General features: G+C 41.2%; 1 protein-coding gene and 1 pseudogene across 50 annotated transcripts in view; both read left to right on the top strand.

The window, feature by feature from the left end:
• The window catches only part of USP28 (ubiquitin specific peptidase 28), a 77,674-nt gene that overhangs the window by 35,875 nt on the left and 22,207 nt on the right, over positions 1-19,592 (top strand). For 14 of the 50 annotated variants that reach the window (XR_010147677.1, XM_016922003.4, XM_063784520.1 and 11 more), the window contains 7 exons: positions 5,345-5,431; positions 6,123-6,260; positions 7,678-7,751; positions 8,727-8,806; positions 10,329-10,477; positions 12,316-12,443; positions 15,970-16,065. Coding sequence is in view for 49 of the 50 variants with exons in the window: in XM_016922003.4 (XP_016777492.1) it covers positions 5,345-5,431; positions 6,123-6,260; positions 7,678-7,751; positions 8,727-8,806; positions 10,329-10,477; positions 12,316-12,443; positions 15,970-16,065 (752 nt within the window). In the remaining variant the exon portion in view is untranslated. The remainder of the gene's footprint in view (positions 1-5,344; positions 5,432-6,122; positions 6,261-7,677; positions 7,752-8,726; positions 8,807-10,328; positions 10,478-12,315; positions 12,444-15,969; positions 16,066-19,592) is intronic. The other 36 variants (XM_024347412.3, XM_063784521.1, XM_063784519.1 and 33 more) reach the window with 7 other exon arrangements.
• Positions 17,768-18,905, top strand: LOC104001326 (interferon-stimulated 20 kDa exonuclease-like 2; annotated as a pseudogene).

Raw genomic sequence — 19,592 nt, 5'->3', positions numbered from 1 at the left:
GACCTCAGGTGTTCCGCCCGCCTCAGCCTCCCAAAGTGCTGGGATTTCAGGTGTGAGCCGCTGCACCTGGCGCAATGTCTTCATTTTTAAAATTTATTTTTATTATTTATTTAGTTATTCATTTGAGACAAGATGGCGCAATCTCGGCTCACTGCAACTTCTGCCTCCCAGGTTCAAGGGATCCTCTTGCCTCAGCCTCCCAAGTAGCTGGGATGACAGGCATGTGCCACCACACCTGGCTAATTTTTGTATTTTTAGTAGAGATGGGGTTTCATCATGTTGGCCATGCTGGTCTTGAACTCCTGACCTCAAGTGATCCACCTGCTTTGGCCTTCCAAAGTGCTGGGATTACAGGCCTGAGCCACCATGCCCCACAATCAGTTCAGTTTTAGATATGCCGAATCTGAGGTGCCTGTGCCTGTGTATGCTATGGTCTTAACTACCCTTCATTGAATTCACAGAGTGCCCTTTTGTCCTTTGATCACATACCCAGCAAATCCTCCAACTTAAATGAGTTGAGTTTAAGGAGATACCATGTAGGCAGATAATTATATGAATCTGTACTTCAGAAAAAGTGCTGGGCTCTAGATACAGTTTTGGAAATTAGTACCATATAGATGGCAATAAAACCAAGGGAGTGAATGAATTCACTAGAGAGTAGTGGCTCTCTAGAAGTATCGATCAGGCATCTTAAACTTACATAGCCCCAATGCAACCCTTGGTGCTCACCACAGCAGTCTTCTCCATCATGGTACATGGCACCTACCCAGCTGCTCAAGCCAAAAAATGGAATTCTCCCTTTCTACACATCTGCTACATCCAGCTTCTATGTGCCTGACACTGTCTTAGGCTCTGGGGAAACAGCAGTGACTAAAACAAAGCCCGTACTCTCATGGTTTACTTTGGAAAGAGTGGCACAGACAGTAAACAAAACATGAGGAGGTGACAAGTGTAAAGATGAATGAATGAGTCTGGGGGACTGGACAGGGTTCAGCTGGAGAGGGCAGAGGGTCAGGGATGGCCTTTCTGATGAGGCGGGAATTTGAGCAGAGGTCTGAAGGTGGCCAGGGAATGAGCTATTTAATTACATAGGGAACATTTCAGACAAGGAACAGCAAATAAGCAGACTGAGATTCAGGAGCTTGCTTAATGTGTCTGACAAATAGCAAATAGCTAAGACGGAGTGATCCAGAACTGATAGCAGTGGGATAGGAAAGGTGGTGGAGGTGGAGTGGAAGAGCTTGGGGTCATGATGAAGATTTGGGAATTCTAGATGAAATAGGAATGTATTGGAAGGTTTGGAGCAGAGAAGTGATATGATCGTATTTCCAGTTTAAAAGGATCACTGGCATCTGTGTTGAGAATAGAACATAGGAAGATAATGTGGAACATGTCAGTTCTTTCCTATCTGAAAGGATAGAGAGAGAGAAAGATAATGCTCCTTGGATTCACAACCACCGCCCCCCCACCATTAGCCTTCACTCCTGTGGAGGGTGGACAAGAGCCAGCAGATGGAGAAGATAGCTGAGTAAGGCTTCTGGGACAGCATGAGCAGACAGCATAGAAAGTATATCTGAGGAGTCGGCCTTAACAAGGAAAAGGGCAGGAGAGTAATGGGAAGGGAAGAGGAAGAAATGATAAGTGCACATTAGAGTTGAAGTAGTGTCTAGTCTTTTTTTTTTTCCCTCTGTGAAATTAGCAGCTATTTTTTGAGACAGTGGAGAAGTGACAGAGTCAGATTTTAAAGGGAGTGAAAGTTTGAAATAGTTGTTGGAGATGGTGGGAGAACCAGTTGGCACCAGAGTACAGTAGTAGGATTTCCAAAAATTTGAAGATCTGCTTGAAATTGTTGACTTTAAATGTGTAGTGATACGAAAATGTTCAGTTTCTATCAGTACATCCTCTTGACAGCACTTTGAACCTCTTACATGGAAAACTCAACTCATTTAATTTGGAGCATTTGCTGGGTATGTGATCAAAGGACAAAAGGGCACTCTGTGAATTTAATGAAGGGTAGTTAAGACCGTAGCATCAAAGCTAGATGGAGAAAGAAATGAAGATAGGAAGGAACTGATTGTTAGGGAGCCAGGAAAGAGATCAATTTGCTTGGGCCCCTGCTGAAGTCAAAGAACAGATATCCTGCAGGTAATTGGACACAAAGAAGACATATAATGGTCCCAGAGTGAGCTTTTCTGAACGTGTAATCTGCGAACTGACACCTTTCATGTGTTGGTGTATTTTTGGGTGCAGCCTGGGATGTGGATGTAGATAGAGATGGAGTGGAGGAATGTGTCACTAGAGATGGGATGCCCAAGAAGCCGAGAGATCTCCATACTGGATGCATGCGAGTTCCCTCAGCAAACAATTGAACACCTGCTCTATGTCTAGCAGTGTTCTAGGCCCTTGATGTAGGAGTGAACAAAACAAAGACAACTGTGCCCACATGGAATGTAAATTCTCATGAGGTGAGATAGAAAATGAACAGTAAACTAAAAACTAACAGAATGATGAACTAGCTGAATAAAATGTGTATAATACGTTAGACTGTGATTGGTCCAGTAGAAAAAAGAGCAAGGTTAGGGAGATTGGAACTGCAGGAGAGGTGGGAACAGGTTGCAGTATTAACTGTGGTGTTGGATGAGCCTCACTGTGGTGGGGAAGGGGATGAGACTGAAAAGGGAGTGAACCAGGCAGCTATTGGGATAAAAAAACATTCCAGGTAGAGGCACACATAGAGCAGTGGCTTCATGGTGGGAATGGGCTTGGTGTGTTCAGGGAACGTGCTGGAGTCCAAGTGGCTGGATGTTAAGAGCAAAGGGAGGGTCACTGGAGAGGAGGGTCTGAGTGGACAGGGAGTTACTGAAAGTCCCCAGTGGCAGACTGATCAACTCTGGCTCAAGTATTAAGAGTCTCCCTCTGGCTCCTGTGGCGAGATGAGGATGGAGGGGCAAGGATGCACAGGGAGAGACCCATGGCTGTCATCCATGAAGAGTGATGGTGACTCGGACTGGACTGGTAGCCCTGGAAATAGAAAAGAGTTGGAGTTCTTGATATATTCTCAAGGCAGCACTGACAGGATGTCCTCAGGGATTGGATGTTGACTCTAGTCACCTAGGAGGATGTCAGGACTTGGGAGAGTGAGGAAAGCTCTTACTAGATGACAGTCTTCAGTGAATCGGGAGCTTTATTTTTGCCATATTAGCGAGGTACTTAGAAGGAGCTGCGTGGCAGTTGTGAGCAAGTGTGAGTGGGTGGAGGGAAGTTCTGGAAGCAGAGAGACCATGTGCAAGTGAGCGGCGATGGGAGTTGGATTAGAGCAGCTGATGGGGTGCTGATGGGGAGAAAGCAGTTAGGTTATAAAGAGCACCTAGAGTCAGAGGCCAAGGGACTTGTTACTTACTAGATGTGAATGGCGAGGAGAAAGATTCAAGGATTTTTCTGCAGTTCTAAACTTTGGTGACTGGGGGAGGAGGATGTAATAATGAAGTGACACAGAAAACACAGAAGCAGCAGCGGTTGGGTAAGGAATAAATTGGGAGATGTGAAGAGTATTAGCTCACACTTAATGTGGTTTTTTTTTTTGTTTTTTTTTTTTTTTGTTTTGAGACAGTTTCGTTCTTGTTGCCCTGGCTGGTATGCAATGGTGCGATCTCGGCTCACAGCAACCTCTGCCTCCAGGGTTCAAGCGATTCTCCTGCCTCAGCCTCCCGAGCAGCTGGGACTACAGGCATGCCACCATGCCCGGCTAATTTTGTATTTTTAGTAGAGATGGGGTTTCTCCATGTTGGTCAGGCTGGTCTTGAACACCTGACCTCAGGTGATCTGCCCGCCTCCGCCTCCCAAAGTGCTGGGATTACAGGCGTAAGCCACCACTTCCAGCCTAATGTGGTTTTTAAGAATAATGGCAAAGCCCGATTTTCCTGATGGTGAAGAGGTGGAGTTAAATGGCTGAGAATGTAAAGCCATTTTTCTCACAGCAGAATAGAAACTCAAGAATGTCACAGGGTAGCCAGCAGAGTAGGAATGCAAGTGTGTTAGGTAGACAGGTGAGGTGGAAGAGAAGAGAGTGGCAGAGGATACAGCTCACCAGCCAAGCCCTGGTTCCAGAGAGAACTTTGGTGCAGCATGACCTGGGTTTACACTTCAGTCCGGTTGAACACTCACCCTGTTGGCTGAATCCCGCCAGGGTTTGTGTTAGAGTGAGGGAAGCCAGAGAGGTGCACGTGGGCTCTAGTCAGTACCGACACTTGGATTCTTTGGTTGACATTAGGAAATATACCTGGGGCTTTTAGAATACCAAGAAGCTGTTTTATTTAGTTCTAATTCCAAAGTTTTGCCTATTATCTACCTAGGATGCTTCTTCAGGAGTTCCACCGTGCAGGCCTGAGAGGGTTTTCATTTGAGGAGCATGTTGGGATGAGGAGTTGTATATTCATACAGGAGATATTTTTAAAGAAAATTAACTTATGAAAGGTATTCATAGTAGAAAAATGTGATTTGCAAATAATAAAAAGAATCCCTCTCTCCAGTTCTACCATCTGCTGTTAAACTTTTAAAAAATACAATATTATGACAAGGAGTGGAGAATAGTAAACACTGCTATACTAACCACCTGGCTTAAAAAATTAATGTTACAAATTTCTGTTCTATTGAGTTCCTGTTGTGACATCCTCCCTTTCCCACAGTCATAACCACACATGGATGTATCCCTGAACAATACGTAGTATTGTTTTACATGTTGTTAAACTTAATATAAGCAGTATAATACTTTTTTTCTGTAACTTTTTTTCACTCAAAATGTATTTTTGAGGTTTATCCATGTTGATACACATAGCTCTTGTTTTTTTCATTTTCACTTTATATAGTAGGTCATTTTGTAAACACTTTTTACAATATTATTTCAATGACTGCTTAATAGTCTATTGTATAAATGTAGTATAGTTTATATAAACTACTTCTTTTGGCTGGGCTTGGTGGCTTATGCTTGTAATCCCAACACTTTGGGAGGCCAAAGCGGGCAGATCCCTTGAGCTCACGAGTTTGAGACCATCCTGGGCAACATAGGGAGACCCTGTCTCTACAAAACCAAAACAAAACAAAACAAAAGCTACTCCTTTTGTTAGACATTAGGTTGTTTCTATTTTTTACCTAAAAGTATTAATATTCTTTGAGCTAATTTTTTGTGCACAACCATTATTTCCTTAGAAATAACATAAGTCAAATTGCCAGGTTGATAGTTTTGCATACTTTTAAATATGAAATAAAATATTTGAAGTGAAAAATACATGTGTTGCTGCAGTTATTTTCAGGAAAGGCTATGAATCCCTTTCTTTCTTTATTTCAGTCTCTCTTTCAATTGCCTGAATTTCGAAGACTTGTTCTCAGTTATAGTCTGCCACAAAATGTACTTGAAAATTGTCGAAGTCATACAGTAAGTTGGTGTCAAGGAATTTCTTCACTGTTGTTTAGTCCCTTTCATCCCTAAGGCTTCTAGATTTTTGCCTAAAGCTGGTATCCGTGATACTCTTTGGCTTGTGCTAATTATTTGTTTTCATTTCTAAATGGCTCATTTTCCTTTTTTGGGATAACATATAAGGGTATGCAAAAATGTAAAATTAAGTAGGAATAAAATGAGAAAAAGAGCTCCAAGAATATGTGGGTGGGGAGACCCTGAATACCTGTTGTGTTTGTTGTATCCTTTCTCTTCCTGAGCTGCTTAGGCAATGTGACGCTGGAGAGATGCCCTGATGCCAGAGACCTGAGCTGCCTTAGTCTATTTTATTCTGTTTTTGCCAAAGGTCGTAGCCTCCTCCTAGCAATTTAACCCTTCCCAGGATTTCACCTTGGCGCAATGCATTTTCCTCATGAGAGGGAGGGCAGCAGCTTCAGAAAGTGGACATTTCTGTTTTTCCAACAGTGCTGTCTCTGGCTTCTACATAGTTGTTCTTCAGTTTAGAGTACACTCCTTACCAGAGTCCCTGTAACACACATAGCCCTGTGACTTTGACTTAGATCTAGGTAAATATAAATGAGGGCATGATTATTGACAACTTTTTTTTCTTTACACGTTCTGGTTTTCTAAATGAGATGTTGTAAGAGTACATGTACTGTGTTTTCTACAGGAAAAGAGAAATATCATGTTTATGCAAGAGCTTCAGTATTTGTTTGCTCTAATGATGGGATCAAATAGAAAATTTGTAGACCCGTCTGCAGCCCTGGATCTATTAAAGGGAGCATTCCGATCATCTGAGGAACAGCAGGTACAAAAGAAGCCTTGTTCTTGAGTTTGAAGTCATGCCTTGTCAGTGTTAATGCGGTACTGCTTTATTTCAACTGCGTAACAAGCTGTGAACATGACTAAGCAGGACTATGGATGCTCGTTTCTGACTTTTGTTTTGCCTACAGAACAGGTGGTGAGAGAGAAAGCATGTGTGTGTGAGAGAGTGTGCGTGTGTTGCACGGGGGCTGGCAGTTCTAAAGAGAAGAAGAAATAGTAGTAGAAATAATGTAGAATTATACAGGGGCTATTGATGTAGAAAGGAGGAGATTGGAAAATACCTCAATGAGCTGTAACAAAAGGGATACCAAGAAAAGTAGTCCTTTGTCTGCACCTTTGTCTTGGAATGGTCCAGATGGAAATAGTATCTTTAAAACTATCTAAACCTGAGTTCAGGAGCTTTTCTCAGCAACTTCTCTCTTCTAGACTTTCCTTTCCCTACCTCCTATTAAAAAATAGCCGGGCATGGTGGTACGCACCTGTAGTCCCAGCTACTTGGGAGGTTGAGGCAGGAAGATCCCTGGAACCCAGGAGTTTGAGGCTGCAATAAGCTGTGATTGCACTACTGTACTCCAGCCTGGGTGACAGAGTGAGACCCCGTCTCTGAAAAAATAATTTAAAAACAAAAACAAAGCTGTCACTAATTAGATCATCTTCTTCCTCATATGATTTTTTTTTCTTTCTCTATTTGAAGGTCCTGCAGTTCTACAAAATTCTCAAAACATTGAAGTTTTTTTTCTTTATTCAGATCTCTGTATTGTTTTAGAGTTCCTTGGGCCTTTTTCTTAAAAAGTCCTACTTGGAAGATTTTGTTTATTTTTCTTTCTTTGTCATAAATAGATGTGGCTGGAAGTAGTAGAGTTCCAGCTTCCTTCTAGCTACAACTTTCAGGTTGCTTAATGCACCTTCTTTTTTATGTATAGTAGCTGGGTTTCAGTGTTCCTATGTTTTCATGATATTCGGCCCCCAAAAATAAATGCTTTCAGGCTGTGCGCAATAGCTGATGCCTGTAATCCCAGCACTTGCGACGCCGAGGCAGGTGGATCATTTGAGGTCAGGAGTTCAAGACCAGCTTGGCCAACATGGTGAAACCCGGTCTCGGCTAAAAATACAAAAATTAGCCAGGCGTGGTGGCATGTGCCTGTAATCCCAGCTACTTGGGAGGCTGAGGCAGGAGAATCGCTTGAACCTGGGAGGTGGAGGCTGCATTGAGCTGAGATCGCGCCACTGCACTCCAGTCTGGGCGACAGAGTGAGACCCTGTCTCAAAACAAAAAAAGAAAAGAAAAAAAGAAATGCTTTTATAGTAGTATAATCTTAATTCATTGGTGGGATAAGGATAAATTTTAATTTCTCTTAGTATTGCATCTAACTTTTATGCAATTTGTGCCTCTCTTATAGCAAGATGTGAGTGAATTCACACACAAGCTCCTGGATTGGCTAGAGGACGCATTCCAGCTAGCTGTTAATGTTAAGTGAGTGTTGAGGGTTTGTTTGTACATCCTTCCGACTCACAGTGGGCCAGTGAGAATTATATGCTGGAAAGTTACTCTCCTTAACTAGAAATTGCTGGTTTTTAACCATACCTCCTGGGATAACCACTGAGGTAGTCCTCATTGTGTATCCCTGTCGCCTTCAGCTTTCCCCTCTGAGGATGTACCAGTCATCTTATCCTGCAGCTTTTTTTTTTTTTTCTAACTAAAGGACTGTAACTGTTAACTTTGTTAATAAACTCAGCATGTGCTGTAAAATGTATTTGTAAAAAGGACAAATCAACCTCTGTTGTGAACATGATGGTATAATATGGATACTTAAATTTAAGATCCCTTTTGAGGTCTACTAAGAATGTGTAGAGGATAGGTTATAGTCATTTCTGTCACTGAGAGAAGTGAAACTTAGGGCACGACACGGATATCCCTCTGAGAAATCTGTGTTTTAAATGGTTTGAATTCTAGGTAGAAGCATTGTAACTATAAAATAGTTTTGGAAACGGCAACTCAACGTAGCAATTTAAGAAGGACTTGTAAGGAGAAACTTTTTATTTCTGTTGTACCATGGAGAAAAATTTTTTGTATTTATTTGTAAAACTATGCAACAGAGTTCATTCTTACCTTTATACTGCTTCTATATCTTGTATACATCTATCATTGGATATAGATGTATATACTGAAAGCATATTTGTCTGCATGTGTGACTCCACTATTAGGCTTTAAGCTCCTTAAGTCCAGGGATTGGGCCTTCTTGTCTTTGTGTCTTCAGAGTTTAGCACAATGCTCGAAAGAAGGTGTTCAATAAATATTTGAACTGAACTAATTGTTACTTATTTAGATCATACCTGGCTCTTTGGGGGTTGATGAAAATGCACTATTTTTGCTTTTGAATGATGCTTGGATTTTATGTAGCACATATCTTAATCCAAACAATCCAGAATTGTCTCCTTTTCCTAAAAGCAGCAGTCCCAGGAACAAATCTGAAAATCCAATGGTGCAGCTGTTCTATGGTACTTTCCTGACTGAAGGGGTTCGTGAAGGTAAATTCTCTGCTCTGAATTTTAATTCTAGACCTTTGATCATATCTTTATTACTGTGTCCCTTTGAGGAGGCAGTATAGTGAATAGGCTTGAGAGTCAGCAGTATTCAGCTCTGAATATTGGTTCTGCCTCTTGGTATCTGTTTAACTGTGGATAAACTATGGGAGCTTCTGGATCCTCAGTCTCTTCATCTGTAAAATGTGCACAATCTTTATCTCAGATTTGTCATATTAATACTTGCACAGCCCAAATCTGACATTAATGTCAGATAGTGATTTTACTCAGTTTTCTCCGTGTTGCTTATTCTAATATAATACTTAATCTCAAAAGGTTTTATTGAGTGAGACTGCCAAAAATGTTTTTCTAGACTAGAGGCTTTTCACTCTGGAGGCTTATCTATCTAAGCTACATGCTAGGCACATAATTTATTTTTAATTATGAAGAATTTAGAATACATTCAAATAGAGCAATTTTACAACCTCCATGAACCCAGCCTTAGCCCACAGCCAGTCATTCCCCATCTCACCCCACTCTTACCAATCTGATACTCTTTTTAAAACATAACCCAATACCAATACGACTCTGAAAAATAGCATTTTAAACTATCAAATATCTAGTCAGTGTTGAGATTTCTAATTTGTTTTCATAATTTTTAAAAAATAGAAAATTTATTTTTAGAGTTTGTTTTAGTCAGGACCCCAGTGTGTGATTCATTTATGACTGAATATTTGTAGGCTCCCCTCCATCGTTTTTTCCTTGAAATGTATTTTTTGGAGAAACTGGGTTGTTTGTTCTGTAGCATTTCCCACAGTTGGAAATTTTGCTGTTTGCATGTCCTCTGATACATATTTAACATATTTTAACATATCCCCATGTTCTCTATTCCTCCTCTTATAAATTGGTAGTTGGATCTAGAGATTTGACTAGACTTAGGTAAGGCTTTTTTTGGCAAGACTATTCACAGATGGTGAGAAAACTCTTGATTAGGAAGTACATAATGTCTGGTTGTCTTTGCATTTTTTTTTTTTTTTTTTTTTTTTTTGGAGACAAGTCCTTGCTCTGTTGCCCAGGTTGTAGCGCAGTGGCAACATCATAGCTTACTGTAACCTTGGACTTCTGGGCTCAAGAAATCCTCCTACCTTATCCTCCTGAGTAGCCAGGACTTCAGGCCTGTGTTACTGCACCCGGATAATTTTTATTTTTTGTAGAGACAGGGGTGTCACTGTGTTTTCCAGGCTGGTCAAACTCCTGGCCTCAAGTGATCCTCCCACCTTGGCCTCCCAAAGTGGTGGGATTACAGGCATAAGCCACCAAGCCCCTGGTCTTTTTCCAGTGTTACTGGTTTTCATTGTTCAGTGTCTAGATTGACTGGCTCACTAGAGGTTGCTATAAAGGCTTAAGTGCATTTCTAACCAGCTATCAGGAAGTTGCTGAATTTAAAATGTTGTCTCTGTGGAGCCAGAAGATAGGCTTTAGATAGTCATAGTGATGTCTTTTTTAAAAAGTCTCTCTCTTTGCCTAGGAAAACCCTTTTGTAACAATGAGACCTTCGGCCAGTATCCTCTTCAGGTAAACGGTTATCGCAACTTAGACGAGTGTTTGGAAGGGGCCATGGTGGAGGGTGATGTTGAGCTTCTTCCCTCCGATCACTCGGTGAAGTATGGACAAGAGGTACGTTGGAGATCTTTATTTGCTGTGCCAGTGACAAAGCCAGTTAAGTAGGAGTGAGCTTTTGGGCAGACTAGTTTCCCATCACATATTAAGTAACTTTACACTTAGCAGAACTTGAATTTGTCTTAAGTCTCTCATCAGTTGATGTGAGTCAGTGAGTATCAGTACTTTGATAAATAAAATTTTTACTAAAACTATGAATTTGAGTTACTCGTGTAAAGGTTGTATGCTGCTTCTGATGTTTTAAGTATGATCAAGTTTCTCTCTTTCTGTTGAAGCCTACCTGTACCTGAGTAGGGAGAACCCACTGCCTCCATATTTTCGGAGGGTAAAAGTACAGTGATTAACTCCTATGGTATGCCATTTAGAATATTTTCCCTATTATAGTATTTACTGTTCTCAATTGTAAATTCTGCCTTTGCTTTTAACATTTTTAAAATTTAATTTTCATTTGTTTATTTATGTATCTTTTTTTTCTGGGTTGGAAAGACAGGGGGGAAGTTAAAGGGAGAGCATGGGTAGTTAACATCTCAGTATTCCAGTTAGGTTAAGAATTAGTGAATAGCATTTGTAACATAATTCTTTACACAGTTGGGATTGTTCTCCATTGATCATACATTTTGAGACAAAACTGTGGCTTATATATGATTCCAACTCAGTAATTACTATAGGAGAAAGTGGAGCTTTCCTGAATTAAAATAGGGAGCCTAACATGAGCCATATGAAAATACATTCACTGTAGAGCAGTGTTGGAACTCAGAGAGCTACTGCCTCCCTGGATTTTCAAGGAAAAACTGATTCCTAATGGAGGAATTATGTCATCTGTACCATCTGTGCAAACCTGGTGCATCCTCTTACAAAAGAGGGAGTCTTCACCAGCTATACTTAGGCCTGTGGAGACCTGTATTCCAGGATGGGAATTCTATAAAAATTAAACAAAACAACAAAATTGTCATGCTCATTTAGATTTCACCCTGAGGTGGTCTCACAGGTTGTCTGAATTCACCTCATTATGCTGACAGGGTATCTGAAGGGAATGTTGCTTGCACTTGTGGTAAAGGAAATATTTTAAAGCTGTTGACAGGAACCTCAGACATACAGGTGAATTGAATAGAAAAGCCAAATCTGATTTAGCTTTTCCTCACCTGTGATCCCTGACTGTTGAGTCTTTTTTATGTCAGTGCCTTCCTTCTTTGAAACTCAAGTAACATCATAGGTTGATTTGACTGGCTTCTTTATGAGACCTCTGTAAATTTTTGAAATTCAGAGATTTTTCTTAGAAATTGAGAAATTGTAAAACCATGAGGCTATTTCAAATTTCCTTTGTATATATAAAGGAGATTCAAATTATGGTTAATAGACTAAAACAGCATGTAATATATGTACACATATGAGTCTTTTTAGCTGGCACATGGAGTTGTCTCTTTAGCTACATGCTGCTTCGATCATAATTTCATATTCTGTAGTTAGGCTAGCTGTTAAGTTTTTAAACCTCTTCTGAATACTGATGATGTAACGAATGAGTTGTGTAGATGCTTAGTGCGGTTCACATATTCAAGGGTGGTTTATTCTGAGGATGATGGTTGAGTAAAATTCTGTTGACTGGCTAGTAAATTTGGAGTCTTGAGGAATGTTGAACCATATTCTGTAAGAGAATGAGATTCTAAGTGTTGATTCCCTTTAGTGTTTGGGATAAAAAAAAGTTCTAGTATGAGTTTGCCTTGAGTATAAGTTCTATACCAAAGGAAGAAACTTTGATGAGAGATATTTTAAATCTGGTTATTGTTATTTCCTAAAATTAATTTTTCTTTCTCTCACATTTCTACTCTTGACACTAGCGTTGGTTTACAAAGCTACCTCCAGTGTTGACCTTTGAACTCTCAAGATTTGAGTTTAATCAGTCCCTTGGGCAGCCAGAGAAAATTCACAATAAGCTGGAATTTCCTCAGATTATTTATATGGACAGGTGAGTTCTTGGCTGATTTTTTTTTTTTCCTGATGTATTACAGCAGTAGAGATGAGCACGTACTAAGTATAGTGTGCGTAGGAATCACCTGGGAGACATGATAATATGCAAATTTGGATTCTATGAGTCTAGGTTGAGGGTCTTTGCCTTTTTCTGAGACCTCCCAGGGTTGTGCTCATGTTGCTTCTGATCTCCGGAAGCAAGACTTTAGGTGAAAGCCCTCCTCCTTTTGGGGGTACGAACTACCTGAATTCTGGGGGTGGGGGTGCTCCTAGCAGACTTACATTATAGAATTTTTTTTTTTTTTTTTGAGACAGAGTTTTGCTCTTTTTGCCCAGGCTGGAGTGCAATGGCGCAATCTTGGCTCACCGAAACATCCGCTTCCCGGGTTCAAGTGATTCTCCTGCCTCAGCCTCCCAAGTAGCTGGAATTACAGGCACGCACCACCACACCCGGCTAATTTTATATTTTTAGTAGAGACGGGGTTTCTCCATGTTGGTCAGGCTGGTCGTGAACTCCTGACCTCAGGTGATCCGCCTGACTTGGCCTCCCAAAGTGCTGGTATTACAGGCGTGAGCCACCGCGCCCGGCCTAGAATTTTAGTTTTATAAAAGTCTGGTTGAGACCAGGCATGGTGGCTCACATCTGTAATCCTAGCACTTTGGGAGGACGAGGAGGGCAGATAGCTTGAGCTCAGGAGTTTAAGACTAGCCTGGGCAACATGGCAAAACCCTGTCTCTTAAAAAAAAAAAATTAGCTGGGTGTAGTGGTGTGCACCTGTAGTCCCAGGTACTTGGTGGGGCCAGTGAGCCCTGTTCATGTCACTGCACTCCAGCCTGGGTAACAGAGTGAGACCCTGTCTCAAAAAAAAAAAAAAAAAGGGTGTGGTGGCTTGATTTTCTTTTCTTTTCTTTCTTTTTTTTTTTTTTTTTTTTGAGAAGGAGTCTTGCTCTGTTGCCCAGGCTGGAATGCAGTGGCACGATCTCGGCTCACTGCAACCTCTGCCTCCCGGGTTCAAGCGATTCTCCTGTGTCAGCCTCCCAAATAGCTGGGATTACAGGCACGCATCACCACACCCAGCTAATTTTAGTATTTTTAGTAGAGACGGGGTTTCACCATGTTGGCCAGGATGGTCTCAATCCCCTGATCTTGTGATCTGCCCGTCTCTGCCTCCCAAAGTGCTGGGATTATAGGCGTGAGCCATGGCTTCTTTTACTTATTTTTTATGTAGTCATTCTTATCCCATGGTTTATTTTTAGGCATATAACCAGTGAGTTCTGACAAATATACAGTCAAATAACCACCATCACAGTCAATATGTAGGACACTCCAGCACCCAAAAGGTTTTCCTTGTCCCATTGTGATAATTCCCTTTCTCTCCATCTCCAGGTCCTGGCAACCACTTAATGTTTTTGGACCCTATAATGTTACCATTTCTAGAATGTGGCATTAGTAACATTAATATTTAGTAGGTACCCTGTTCTGGTTGTGTCCTTTCTTTAGGATAATGTTTTTGGGATTCACCCATGTTGTTCATATATAAGTAATTTGCTCCTTTGTATTGCTGAGTAATATTCTATTGTAATATGTACTGCAGTGATTTTTTGCCATTCACCATTTGGTGATGTATCTAGTTTTAGGCTATTATGAATGAAGCTGCCATGAACATTCACATATAATCCTTGGCATAGTTTTTAGTTTTCTTGGGTAAAATATGTAGGAGTAGGATTGCTTGCTTCTATGAAAGGTGTATATTTAACATTATAAGAAATTTCCAAACTATTTTCTAAAGTGACTATACAATTTTGCATTCCCTCTAGCAGTGTGTGAGGGCTCCATTTGCTCTACATCCTTGCCAGTGCTTGGAATTATAAGTGTTTCTAATTTTAGCCATCTAGTGGGTGTGTGGGAATATCTTATTTTTCCTTTGATTTATATTTCCTTTTCCCCCATTGAATTATCTTGGCACTGTGTCAAAAATTAATTGAACATATACATGGGGGTCTATATCTGGAGTCTGTTCTGTCTGTTGTCTGGTCTTATGTCAGTGCCATATTGTTTTGATTACTATGGCTTTATTGTAAATCTTGACATTAGATAGTATGAATCCTTCAACTTTGTTCTTTTTCAAAATTGTTTTAGGTGTTCTGGTCCTTTGCATTTCTATGTAAATTTTTATCAGCTTGTCAGTTTCTACCCAGTGGCTATTGGGATTTTGATTGGTTGTGTTTTGAACTTACAGATCAGTTTGGGGAAAATTGACATCTTTTTTTTTCTTTTTTTTTTTTTTTAAGACGGAGTTTCGCTCTTGTTGCCCAGGCTGGAGTGCAATGGTGCGATCTTGGCTCACCGCAACCTCTGCCTCCCGGGTTCAAGTGATTCTCCTGCCTCAGCCTCCCAAGTATCTGGGATTACAGGCATGTGCCACAACGCCCAGCTAATTTTGTATTTTTAGTAGAGATGGGGTTTCTCCCACGTTGGTCAGGCTGGTCTTGAACTCCTGTCCTCAGGTAATCTACCTGCCTCGGCCTCCCAAAGTGTTGGGATTACAGGCGTGAGCCACCGCCCCTGGTCCAACATCTTAATAATAATATTGAGTTTTTCGGCCGGACATGGTGGCTCACACCTGTAATCCCAGCACTTTGGGAGGCTGAGGTGGGTGGATCACCTGAGGTAGGGAGTTTGAGACCAGCCTGACCAACCTGCTGAAACCCCATCTCTACTAAAAAATACAAAAATTAATCAGACTTGGTGATGGGCACCTGTAATTCCAGCTACTTGGGAGGCTGAGGCAGGAGGATTGCTTGAACCCGGGAGGCGGAGGTCACAGTGAGCCGAGATTGCGCCATTGCACTCCAGCCTGGGCGACGAGTGAGACTCCATCTCAAAAATAATAATAATATTGAGTCCTTCAATCCATGAACAGTGTATAGCTCCATTTATTAAATAAGTTAATAGAGATTTATTTAAGTCCTTATTAATATCTCTCAACAGTGTTTTGTAATTTTTAGTGTACAGGTCTTGCACATGTTTGATTAAATTTATCTCTAATTCCTGCTTTTAATTTCATTTTTCATTTGTTCTTTACAAGTGTATAGAATTGCAGTTGATTTTTTTTCTTTTTTTAAATTGATTTTGTATCCTTTGACTTTACTAAACTCACTTATTAGTTCTGATGTATTTTTTTAGGTTCCTTAAGATTTTCTGCATGCTTACATCATGTGGAACTAAAAGGCAGCTTTACTTCATTCTTTACTATCTGCATGCCTTTCATTTGTTTTTCTTACTTTATTGCATTGGTTATATCTTCAGTTAAATATTTAATAGAAGTAGCAAGAGTGGGTATCCTTGTTCCTGATTTTAGGGGGAATGCATCAGTTTTAACCTTGAGTATGCTGTCAGCCGTATGTTTTTTATAGATGCCCTATATCTGATTGAAGAAGTTTCCTTGAATCTTTAGTTTACTGAGACTTTATGTCATTAATGTTTTATAATATAAATTGTGTTTGTGGGATTATTTACTTAGGTACATGTACAGGAGCAAGGAGCTTATTCGAAATAAGAGAGAGTGTATTCGAAAGTTGAAGGAGGAAATAAAAATTCTGCAGCAAAAATTGGAAAGGTGAGTTTTGGGACACCTTCATGCTTAGAAATATAAAAGAATATTAAAAACAGATAATTTGTTTTTCTTTAAAAATTAACTCAACGTTTAAATATTAACTAGAATATTTTATAAAACAGCTAAGAAAATTTTTTGTCTAAGTGTGAAGCAGTCTTCAGGATCAGCTAGTATTATTCATGGGGGTAAATAATAGTCCCAGACTACTGAAGTGACTCAGAGTCACACAGTTAGTTACTGCAGTGTACCAAGGAGAAACTGAGTTCTGATTTTATAGACTTTTTTTCTACTCCCCTTGCCATCTTTTTCACAAACATGAGAGAAGCAAGTGTCACGATGGTCCCGTCCACTTTTGGAAAAGCAGTTTCTGAAGTGTCTAAGAAAGATAAAAAACAGTGCTTTTCTACCTAGAGCAGTGCTAACTGATTAAAAGGGCTAATATTTCTGATGCATACAAAGTTCTTTCTCTTTCAGAGGAATTTTCACTTTTTTGATTGTTGGTTTTACACTATTTCTGTAGAATGATTTTCTGTAATTTCCTTAGGAGTCAGTTTAATTTCTTTCTCGTCTAGATAGATCCCGTTGATTTTGCGCTTAAGAAAGAGATCCCATACACAGTCAATAGCTTCTCCCCCCTTTATCCACTTAACAGTTTTCTTTCTAAGACCACCACACCTCCACCTACTCCCTTATTAGGCCATTAATTTCCCTGAAGGGCAACACTTTCCATACCAGGCCTAAGATGGACCCTGCACTGTACCCCCACCGCTACCACTGCAGCTTCCACTCTCACTCCAGAAGAGCTTATACAAGATGTACTGTGACTAGTCATTTGTCTTTATAGAGACTTAAGCTGAAAACCAGTTCCTCAAATACTGTCCTGGAAGTGATTTTCAGGACTTTTAAGTCTGTTAGTATTTTACTAAACCTTTAAGTTTTAGTGATGCTTTGTAAGGCTGGAAATTTTAAATTATTTTTATAGAACCAACCATACCAACTGGATGCAGTATCATGTGCCTATAATCCCAGCTATATGGGAGGCTGAGGCAAGAGGATTGCCTGTGCTCAGGAGTTTGAGACCAGCCTGTGCAACTTAGTGAGACCCCATCTCTCTCTCTCTCTCTCTCTTTTTTTTTTTTGAAGATGGAGTGTTGCTTTGTTTTCCAGGCTGGAGTGCAGTGGCACAATCTCAGCTCGCTGCAACCTCCGCCTCCTGGGTTCAAGCGATTCTTCTGCCTCAGCCTCCAGAGTAGCTGGGATTACAGGCATGTGCCACCATGCCTGGCTAATTTTGTATTTTTAGTAGAGACAAGGTTTCACCATGTTGTCCAGGCTGGTCTTGAACTCCTGACCTCGTGATCCACCTGCCTCAGCCTCCCAAAGTCCTGGGATTATAGGCGTGAGCCACTGTGCCTGGCCCCCATCTCTTCACAACAACATAAGAGACCCCATCTTTTCACAACAACATAAAAGAAATGAGAATACCTGATGTTTTATAGTTCAAAAATACCAATTTACCAGGAGACAACAGGGTATTCTGGATTTTAAAATAGAGTATAGGAGCATTTTCCTTAGCATGATAATACTTTTGTTTTAAAATAAAATGAGACCTTCGAGTTGTACCTTCATGAAGCTAGAGGGGCCAGGGAACGTATTCCCCCACTCCCCCACCCCACCCTCACACCCTCCACCACCCACTGTCCCCATGTCTACCTGACTCCTCAATCGGGATTTGGTGGAACCTCCTCCCAAAAAGGCATTAGAAAGAACTGCCAAGCACAAAATTTTGTTAAGAAATGGCAACTTTTGGAACAGAGAGGCTTTCTGAATAAAAAGAACCAGCCCCCTAGCAAGACACCCAAGTTGCACTCAGAACCTCCAAAGAAAGAGGAAACTCCTAGGGTGCATGGCACTTGGAAGACCCCTCCCTTCCCAGAAAAGAAGGCAGCTGCCTCCAGCAGTGTGTCAGAAGAGTCCCTGGACAGGAAAGCTGCAGTGTCATGGCTGTCCCCTGCCCCTTCAAAGAATGCTGATTCTGTTGCAGCTAAGTAGATTTGCTGGAGGTGCCCTTCTAAAGATTAACAGCCACTCGACCCACTCCCAGAAGAAAGGCCTCCAGAACAAATCCTCTCAGCTCAGCGCCCCACAGAACTCTACCCAAGCTCACTCAGAATAAATGCTTTGGAGCATCCCAGAAGTTGCCAAGGAAGAATAGTGGCAATTGGCTGTGAGATGCTGGACACAGGACCCAAGGGGCATGTTACTTTCTTGGTTCCATGTAGCACTGTCAGCTACAGCGGAGATGTGCTTCATAACGAGTACATCCTTCCCCCCGGCCACAATGTGGACTGCCAGACCAGGTGGAGTGGTGTCCAGAAGCAGCACATGGTGAATGCCATGCTCTTCAAGATTGCTCATGGCATATATTGAAGATACAGGGAAGATGGTGGTGGACATGCCATCCACAATGACTTCAAAGCCCCAGTACTTTCATCCCAAGTCCCTCACCAGTGACAACTCCCATATCCCCCTTCTCCTCCCCAACTGGAAGGCTGATTGCCCAGTGAACGTCACCATGTCTTTGAAGCGTCTCATCAAGAATCTGCTGAATTGGGACATCTGGGTTGGGAAAATAGGCATTCCTCTGTGGAAGACACCCAGGCCACCATGGAGCTATACAAATTGGTTGAACTCAAGTGGGAAGAACACCTTGCCCAGAATTCCCCGAAAGACTGGTGACAATGGGGATGTTGGTGACGTGGGGAGGCAGAAGCAGCACCAGGAGAAATAGGGCAGTGGACCAATGGACATCTCAACTAGTTCCACATCTTTGGAAGCTAAAATTGTTGGCAAGAGAAAGGTTCTACTCTAGATTTAATATCCATTGAAATTCCATCTCTGGTGTTATGTCCTGTGTCTGGTTAAGTGTCCCATGGAAGGAGGGCGCCTCCATGTCAGAACCAGCCCTGTGTCTTTTACCTCTTTCATGGTGCTATCCCTAGGTCCCAGGGTGCTCTGTGCCAGTGAAGCGTTTTGAATTTCAAGGGACAGGGCATACTGAGAAATGTAGTTTCCCAAAGTGCCTGATCACTAGAGTGGCTATATGGCTCATTTTGTGCCTCTTCTTCTTGAGTAATTAACAGCACCTTCTTTCACTCTCAGAAGTATCCTGGTTTGATAATAAATTATATGGTCCCATTCCTAACACAACCTCTGCTTTTGGCTCACAGTCTGCATCTAGCCTGTTTCAGGACATTGCTTATTCTTCCTACTTGACTGCCAGAGGTGCCATTGCAGGTGAGGTTTAGTTCTCCTTTGGGTTCTAAGGCAGTGGAGGTAAGACAGTAGCTTGGAAGTCAACTTTTCTGATTTAGGAAAGCAGTCTCTTTCCTAAGGTTATAGAGGATTTATTTCATGTAGGTCCCAGTTGGTAGGTTAAAAAAGAATTTGTAAAGTGTTTCTAACTCATTTATGCTGGAGGTTGCAAATTTTTTTGGTGAAAAATAAGACCTTGGCAATGACCTTGAGCA

Source organism: Pan troglodytes, chromosome 9 (assembly GCF_028858775.2).
Source record: "Pan troglodytes isolate AG18354 chromosome 9, NHGRI_mPanTro3-v2.0_pri, whole genome shotgun sequence".
In the NCBI taxonomy this organism is placed as follows: Eukaryota; Metazoa; Chordata; class Mammalia; order Primates; family Hominidae; genus Pan; species Pan troglodytes.
Note: the sequence above shows the minus strand (reverse complement) of the source record. Positions and strands in the feature narration are given on the sequence as shown.